The sequence below is a fragment of the Maylandia zebra genome, linkage group LG11, assembly GCF_041146795.1.
Source record: "Maylandia zebra isolate NMK-2024a linkage group LG11, Mzebra_GT3a, whole genome shotgun sequence".
Taxonomy (NCBI): Eukaryota; Metazoa; Chordata; class Actinopteri; order Cichliformes; family Cichlidae; genus Maylandia; species Maylandia zebra.
Genome location: NC_135177.1, coordinates 17,871,770 through 17,880,653, shown reverse-complemented (window position 1 = coordinate 17,880,653; position 8,884 = coordinate 17,871,770). Strand labels below are relative to the sequence as shown.

Here is an 8,884-nt window from a genome sequence, read left to right as displayed (position 1 = left end):
TGACAAAAATTGGTTGTTGTTGTTGTTTTTTTATTTAAGGGCAGCAACAGAAAAGTTGGGACAGGGTAACAAAAGGCTGGAAAGTAAGTCATTCTAAAAAGAAACCGCTTGAGGAAACATTTTGCAACTAATTGGGTTAACTGGCAACAAGTCAGTAACAAGACTGAGACAAGATTACCTTAAATAGGCAGAAGAAGTAAAGATGGGCAAATGGAAAAAAAGGCTATATCAATAAACTGTGGAATGATCTCAGAAATTACGAAGACTATGAATAAACTTAAAAATGGGCTTTAAAAAAAGTTTTGATTTTTGTGAGCAAAATGCTCTCATGACTCATCGAGTGAAAACTACTAGCCAGCCAATCGGTGACATGCAGTCTGACAACGTCACAATTTAGTACCTGGTCGGATCGCTTGGAACCCCAGCCGAGCAGGTTCTAAAAATGTACCTGGTATCAGGTTCTATGGCCTAATGGAAAAACCTGAAAACCATGGTGAACCATGTCAAGTCAATCTGAGTAGGTACTAATAGAATTGTATTGTACCAGAGTCTACTCTAAATGTTTGTCAGTGACTTTCTGCTCTACTTTGATTGTTGTGTCTTTTTTGTAGTTTTACTTTCCCTGTCATATTGGGTTTGGGTTAGTTTTCATGTCATACTGAATACTGCCTGCTTGTGTTTGACTTTATATTTCTTGGATTGCTTCATATATACACTACCAGTCATTAGTTTGAACAAACTTTCTCATGTAATTCGTTATTTTCACTTTCTACATTGTAGATACACACTGAAGACATTAAATATATGATAAATAAATTGATAAATATGTCTTATATTTTAGATTACTCAAAGCAGCCACTCTTTGCTTTATTGACAGTGCTGTGAACTCTTGGTCTACTCTCAATGCGCTTCATGATGAACTCCATCAGTTGTGTTGTGCAGAAGTCAGGTTGGTACACAGCTGATAGTCCTAAAATCTATTGAATCCAAAATAATGAATCACAAAATCATAACAAACTCAGCAGCTTTGGTATATATTTTATATTACCATATAATTTAAACTTATTTATGAACACTTGACAAAATGTTTTTAGTTGTTTTTGTGAATAACATTTCGATCAATAACATATTTTTAGCTTAACTGCTTTCCCGCTCATATTGTAGGTCTACAGTTTACATTCTGATCACAACACATAAGGTGTTTCCACAAGCAGTTTTACAATTCCTTGCAATGTCATGGAATTATTCCATGACATGAAAAAATACAAGAAGTGGACAGTTGACTTTTAGAGTAAGAAGTAGAGTTAAACAAGACTGCAAAACAGGATGTTGATAGACAGGGAAAAACAGTTTTCATTCTGATTTCTGTTGCTCAATGCTCGATTTTCTTCTGTTGTTGGTCCCTTTAGTTATCCACCTCCTCTGCACGTCTTAAAACCATCTCAGCCTCACCCCCTTAACTTTATCTCCAAATCAGTAAACCTGAGCCAACCTAACAACCTCTTCCTTTGAAAACCTTTCCGTACTTCCACACCAGCGGATTCATTAAACACCTTGTTCTTTCTCTGCCCAATTCAGTTGTACTTTCCTAGAGATCTGGTAAGTCTTTCCTTTATGCTTTATAACATTTAAAGACTTTTTATAGGTGGTGACTTTATAGAGGTAATAATTATTCTGTAACCCACATCTGTAACCTAATTCAGTGTGAATGCTCTTGAGTAAAAACAAGGAAAGAAAGAAAGAAACCCATTAGGAATGTAGGTACAATGAGCTGAAAGGTTCATGTTTTACAATCTGTACTGTTTTATAATATATGCCACTGACTGTGGAGATACCTTGGTTTTCCTCAGATTGTTTCATAGCACAGCTGCCTTAGAGCACTGGTTCTCAAGCTGTGGTATGTGAGCTCCCTCTAGTGGTATTAGGATTTGACAAGTGGTATTATCACTTGTCACATCCTGTTTATGACAGTTAAAATAAATAACATTTATATAAGAAATAAAATTGTCTCGTGTGAACTGTATGTGGTGTACTGCTGTACTTTAATGTCAGTCATAAGGGTGGTACTTCAAGAGCCATATATGTCATGAGGTGATACTCATTGTGAAAGGTATGAGAACCACTGCCTTAGAGAGTTAAGAAAGAAACTGGAGGAAAATGGCAAAATAAGATAGTGATACTAAGGCCATGCTGAAGACAATGCAACAGTGCTGTCTCTCATTTTTTCTTTCTCTTTCATTTGTCTGCAAACTTTTGCAAACTTCCGGTGGATCTGCCTTGTTATAAATGGCAAAATACGACCCACAAATTAGTCTCAGTTATAATAACCTGTCAGAGTTTGATGAGGCATTCATCTGCAGAAGATTCTTCAACAACCAACAAGAGAGCTTTACTAAAGGTATGCCGTCTTTGTTACTTTGCTGTTGTACGATTGTAAAATCATCATGTATTTACTTTTTAATAGATAAACCTCTGACACTTAAGACTTTCCCAGTTTTTAATTACTAAGTCACTCATGATTAATACATTTTCAAGATTCAGCCCCCAAAAATTCAGTTCCCTGAATATCTATATGCATGCATGAATGGATGGAATATATATTTATACATATATAAAAAAAATTAAAAAGAAGGAAATTCATTTTTTACACTATTGCATAACGTAGAAACACTGACTGCTGGGATAGTTATTCACTGGAAGTGTAGTGTTAAATAATCAAATAGGCTAATTTCTTAAAATTAAGTTAAACCACTGAACTTAAGAGACAGCATTACTTTCATGAGGGTAGTGACTTTTAAAGTAATTGCCGGTAAGGTTCTTTGCACAGTTATAACTTCTTTGACCTCTTTATTCGTCAAAATGTGTTGACTAATACATCTAAACCAAGCTGCAGGCAGACATAAATGTAGGCAGCCAAATATAGCATGGTGCAAGCAGTTAGAGTAACTGCAGAAGTTTGTTATCATCTGTCAGACCTAGAGGTTAAGTAAAGGTCTTTTTCACTGAAGAAAAACAAGCAGTAATTTAATTTGGGGTTTTTTCCAATTCCATTGACATAGTGTTGCTCAACAACTGCACAGTGAGTATTAAAGTCCACATTCTCACCCAAACCCACACAGCCATCATGACCATTATGATGGATGTAATTGCCCAACGTTTAGTACATCAAATGGACGATTAGGTAAACCTGTGATTGGATTGTCAAAAACCCTTTAATAGTTATTTTATTTAGTAAACTGAGAAACCACTTTTCATGGGTCAGTCAACAAGTGGCCAACAAAGCTGAAAAATATCACCTATCATTTAAATGATCTTTTTTAATTGAGCATATTAAGTTTAATTGAGCATATTAAATACACATAGTTTAGTCTAGGTTGTATTAATGTGTCACAGTTTGTTCTGATATTCTTCTACTGCACATCAACCCACACCTGACAGAAGAGCCATACATATTTTCTTCTTCTTAAGTGTCTTATTGGATGGCATTGGCGTTTAGACTAGATGCCCTCTCTCTCACACAGTCCAGCAACTCATTTGGTGTTTTCTTCCTTCGGTCTTGTATTCTGCCAGTGACGGTTTCTCGCCTTCTGCCTTGTCTTTGTTCCCTTCAATCTTTTCCAGATTTAATTCCAATTGTCCTTTTTCAGTACTTGTCCCAGAGAGTCTTGCTTGTCTCTCTGATGTTTTATTTAATGATCTTTTGGTGTGTGCGCATTTTAAAACCTCTGCATTAGTCGGTCGTTCTTTGCTTCCATACATGAAGATAGGTGTGATGTAGACATCTAGGACTCTCTTTCTTGTCTTGAAGGAAATTTGTCAATCAACTGTAGTCCTTGCAGAGGTAGCTTTCTTTCCTTTTGCAATCCAAATCTTGATTTTACGTAACAATCTTCATTACTCACAGTAATACCCAAATATTTAAACTTATTGCCTTGTTGTGTGGAATTCTTTAGTATGATGTTGCACTATATTGTCTTTCTTTTTGGAAATGATCATTGTCTAAGTTTACTTGAGATTCAAGAAAATGAATGTGGGACTTAATGTCCGTCCCACTTCTTCACTCTTCTTATATACAATAAGTATTTGTTTTCTGTAGATGTTGAATTGATTACAGTGTCGTCTGCACATCTCAGGTTATTAATGAGGTGCCCATCAACCACAATGCCTGGCACTCCTTTAATCTCGCAAGATATAATCACTGTATAGAGGAAACAGATCAGCTGACAACACACAACTTTGCCCTACACCACTTCTGAGTTTGACAAATTTCGAAACCAGAAGTGAAAATTTCTTTGTCACTTTTGATTGCCACAGTTTGTTCCAAGTGCATGTTCTTCATAATAGGTCTTTTTTTGCCATTGTTCAGAACTAATAATAACTATTAGATTTTTGTAGCTGATAGTGCTGAAGGATTTCATGTCATCAATAAAACATGAGTACAGATATTTTTGAAGTTTAACTGCTTTTTCTGGGACGCTTATCAATATAGCATTTGTTGTTCCTTTGCGTTCTACAAGTCTGAATTGTTTTTCTTCTAATTCTGTTTCAATCAGTTCCAACAAATAAAAATTTATACTTTTTTTTTTAGGACTGCAAATTTTAAGAATAATTTAAGTTTTTCTGAAGTTCTTGGTCAGATATTTATTTTTTCGTGTTTGCGTTCAATTGTTGGGAAATTACGGTGACATACTCTTTTAGTGTTGTAACATCATTGCTGATTTGGACACTCTTCAGTTTCCTGATAACTGTGACTACATGCATACATTATGCTCAGCAGCCAGTTAAGAATTTTCATATCACATTGTGAATGTTGCTGCCACAGTAGTGCAATCATGAACTGAAGTAGCCATTAACACTGAATGGATGGATTATAATCTAATTTGAGCTGAAAACAGTGCTCTCAACTACAAGTGATGACCTTCACTGCTAAATGCATTTTATTTGCTGTTCATTTTGAGCCTTTATTGTCTAAGATTCATAACTAACTATAAATTAAACATTAATTTAAGAGTAATTAATTTATATTTCTGTGCAATATGTGAAGACAGAATTATTATCAATATCAAAAATGACTTTTACATAAATTCATGTTTTTTTCTATGCAGATCTGAAGACATTGATGAAGATGACCAACAACTCTTTCGATCAAATTAATACAACTGCTGCACCTGATAAAAATGACTCTGTGTATGGTGACAAGTATGATGGGCTGAAACAGTCTCTCAACACAATGTCTGTAATCCTTTATTCCGTGGCCTTTGTCCTCGGCGTGCTCGGGAATGGAGTGGTTATCTGGGTGACCGGGTTCAAGATGAAGAAAACTGTTAACACAGTTTGGTACCTCAACCTTGCTGTGGCTGACTTCCTCTTCACTGCATTTCTTCCCCTGAGTGTGACTTACACAGCTTCAGGTTTCCACTGGCCTTTTGGCAAGTTCATGTGCAAGCTGAACACCACCATCAGCTTTCTGAACATGTTTGCCAGTGTCTACATTCTGGTGGTGATCAGTGTGGACAGATGTGTGTCTGTGGTGTGGCCTATCTGGGCTCAGAACCACCGAAATGTACGCAAAGCATCCTATGTGAGTCTGTGTGTTTGGGTGGTTGCTTTGATTCTCAGTGCTCCATATTTCATCTTCAGGGACACTGAGAAAATGTCTGAAAACCAAATCCTCTGTTTCAGCAACTATGCTCTTTCTGATAACTATACAGCACCATCTGTGATTCAGTTTCGTCATCTAGCCATGACTATCACTCGTCTCTTCCTGGGATTTGCAGTTCCCTTCACTGTCATTGTGTCCTGTTATGCTGTCCTAATCCATCATCTGAGGAGAAACCGCACCATGGCCAGCCAATCAACACGCACGTTTAAAATTGTCACTGCTGTTATTGTCACTTTTTTCCTGTGTTGGGCTCCCTTTTACATAATTGGTGTAATTGAACTAGTGAAATTCACGTCTGCTACTCAGAGCAACACATTAGATCTTGTCATAGGTGTCGGGATGCCTCTGGCCACCAGTCTGGCCTTTCTCAACAGTTGCTTCAATCCACTGCTGTATGTGTTCATGGGCCATGATTTTAAGGACAAAGTCCGCAAATCCATCCGAAATGTTTTGGAGACTGTCTTCCAGGAAGAGGAGACACGCACTCGCACTTACACAGGGTCAGTGGTCACCAGTCAAAGCAAAAATAGCTCAGATTTGAATACTGAGGTATAAGAAACCAAATAATTAAACTGTAAATGGCAGACAATTGTGACAACTATCTTAAAAATGATTCTAAATGTTTCAAAAATATCTTAAAATGCTTTGGGGCTTTTTTACTAGCCATAGTATTAATCTGATACATGACTGCATGAATCTATGAATCACAGCAGTCCATTCAGGTTACTTTTTTATAGAACTAAAAGCAGTTATACAATGTTATTGCTTCCATTATTGTTGCCTTTTTTCTGGGCTGGACTCCCTGTCATTCAGCTGATAGTATTTATTCCACCAAATGAAAAAATTCACTATGCCATTCAATTGGGATCTTTGTTGCCAAAAATTTGGTCGTTCTTCACTGCTGCTTGAATCCACTGCTGTATGTCTTCTTGAGACAAGATTTTAAGGCTGAAATACGAAAATCCATCCTGAATGTGCTGGAGAGCCTTCCAGGAAGAGGAGACACACTCTCCCAGTGACATGAAGTCAGTGAACACCAGGCAGAGCAGAGAGAAGTCAGATTAGATTACTGAGGTATAAGGCTGTATATGAGGTACATAAACATGTTAAAACCTTTAATAGAAAATTTCTTTGAGACTTTTTACTAGCTGTAAACATGACTCCAGAGTAAATCTTTATAAATCTTTATAAACCTTTAATGAATGAAATTTTGTTTAATTTTGTTCCAATAAACAAAATTTCAAATAAACCCCGCTCATAAAATTATGGAAACAGCTAATGGTACAAATGGTACTGTGATGTATTATTTCTGTGCTGTGTTGTTTTTCTTGCCTCTTTGGCTCACAGCTCTGCATTAACTTTGTGCTATTATTATTTTATTTTATTTTATTTTATTTTATTTTATTTTGCTTTAACTAACTCATGAAGTCTGCCATTCATTTCCATGTATTAATAATCCGTGTTATGTTTTATGTTAATATATTATTATGAGCTGACCACCATTGAGTTTTCATGTAAACATTTACATTTTATATTAAATATTTGACATTCCTACAGTTCCATTAGTAACATATATGTCTATATCAGACAATCTCACTGATAGTTTCTCTCTTTTAAAGTTTTTTAACCCCAGGGACGTCAATAAATAGTGACAGTAGTGATCCTCATTTATTCACTGTTCCTGTATTGTTTTATTCGCTGAACAAAAAGTATTTAATTTACTTACATACATTTTATTTTATTTATTTATCAGCCATGGTGTGAAAAACAGTATGGGCCATTATCACAAGAGGTTATTGTCTTAGTTTGTTAAAGTTCTCTATTCCCATTCTGGTCAAATTTGGTTTCATCGTTTGTTTACAGTACAGTTACAGAGCCAGGGAGAAAGGGAGAAAGCTGGATGAAGATGGCAAAGAGAGAGAGTGCAACAGAAATAAGTAAAAGCAGACATGTAGTCAAAGTCAGCAAAAAATTTAAAAGCCATGATCACTTCCATCTAGTTCATATTCATTGATGATGATGTCACATAACTGTATTCTAGGCAGTGTGTTACACTGATATCTAATGCTCAGCTGCAGGGGAAGAGTGGGGCAGTGGGTTGTCAGGGGAAGCTGGTAGACACAGCATATGACAATTGTCTAATCATGCCCCACCACCCACCCCCAGCACAAGAGAAATAATGGTGCAGCTGAGCTGAGTGACAGAGCAAGCTGAGCAGTAAAGTAAACATGAATATTGCAGTCTGACAGCACACTGTAAATAAAACAATTGAACGAATCACAAATCTGTGAGTGTGTGTATTGTACCCCCCCTTCTAAGAAGTGTTAAAGTATACTTTAATACTTCTTAGTGTTTTTTAATTTTTAAGCTAAAAATAAAATAAATAAAAATTCAAAATGTAATACTGAGAAAACTGTGGTGGAATATGACTTGAAAATATATTGAATTAAATGGGGTTTTATACTTTAACATTGAAAGACAGCAAGAAAGAACAAAGTTTTGCTTTTGATCAGATCTGCTGTGGATTATTATAAATTTTCCTATAATATGTGTAGAGATGCATACACATAACAGCATTCAGTTGAAATATGAGCACTTTAAATATAAAGTAGCATACATACCTTGAAAAACTAAATTTTAGTTTTTAAACTCATCTTGATTTTGTAGAGAAGGTGATCAGGCTGTTTCTTCATCACCTGAGACCAGCTACACCTGATCATCACCAGCTTGTATCTTTATCCCTTTTTCACTCAGTGAAGTCTTTCTCTTTTCATGTGCACTGGTAACCAAAGCGTGTGATATTTGAAATAACCTGCTCGCCTTCTCGCACACCCCATACTAGTAAGGCAAACTCACATACAGGCTCAGGGGGACGGGGTGAATCTATATACAAAGATGAGATATTAACACTAAGAACACAAAGGAATACTCTGAATAATACAAGCTAGGCTATATTAAGTAATGTAATGTATGGCACCATGCAGACATGTGGAGAGCATGCAAACTATACACAGCAAGGTCCTGGTCACACGGTGGATTAGAACACAGCATTTTCTTGCTGTGAGGCAACAGTGTTGACCACCATGCTGCCCAGTATTTCAAAACCTTTGGTGTTCTCTTTTCATGTTTGTGTCTAAATCAAAAGTCAGAGTGACACACTGTTAGGATCGACACACAAATGTTTATGTTTACATCTTTCTGTGCCTCTCATACATTGTAAAC

The 8,884-nt window shown here is 36.2% G+C and overlaps 1 protein-coding gene across 1 annotated transcript; it reads left to right on the top strand.

Annotated features, from left to right (window-relative positions):
* The first annotated feature begins 1,514 nt into the window (after positions 1–1,514).
* Positions 1,515–7,518, top strand: LOC101466488 (chemerin-like receptor 1). Its single transcript, XM_004541593.4, has 3 exons — positions 1,515–1,599; positions 2,313–2,398; positions 5,106–7,518. Exon 3 carries the CDS (start codon positions 5,120–5,122, stop codon positions 6,215–6,217), a length of 1,098 nt encoding a protein of 365 aa, XP_004541650.2. The 5' UTR covers positions 1,515–1,599; positions 2,313–2,398; positions 5,106–5,119; the 3' UTR covers positions 6,218–7,518.
* Positions 7,519–8,884: the final 1,366 nt, after the last annotated feature.

Excerpts from the sequence above, each read along its gene's own strand:
- LOC101466488 (XM_004541593.4), top strand. The coding sequence starts at position 5,120 with ATGAAGATGACCAACAACTCTTTCGATCAAATTAATACAACTGCTGCA.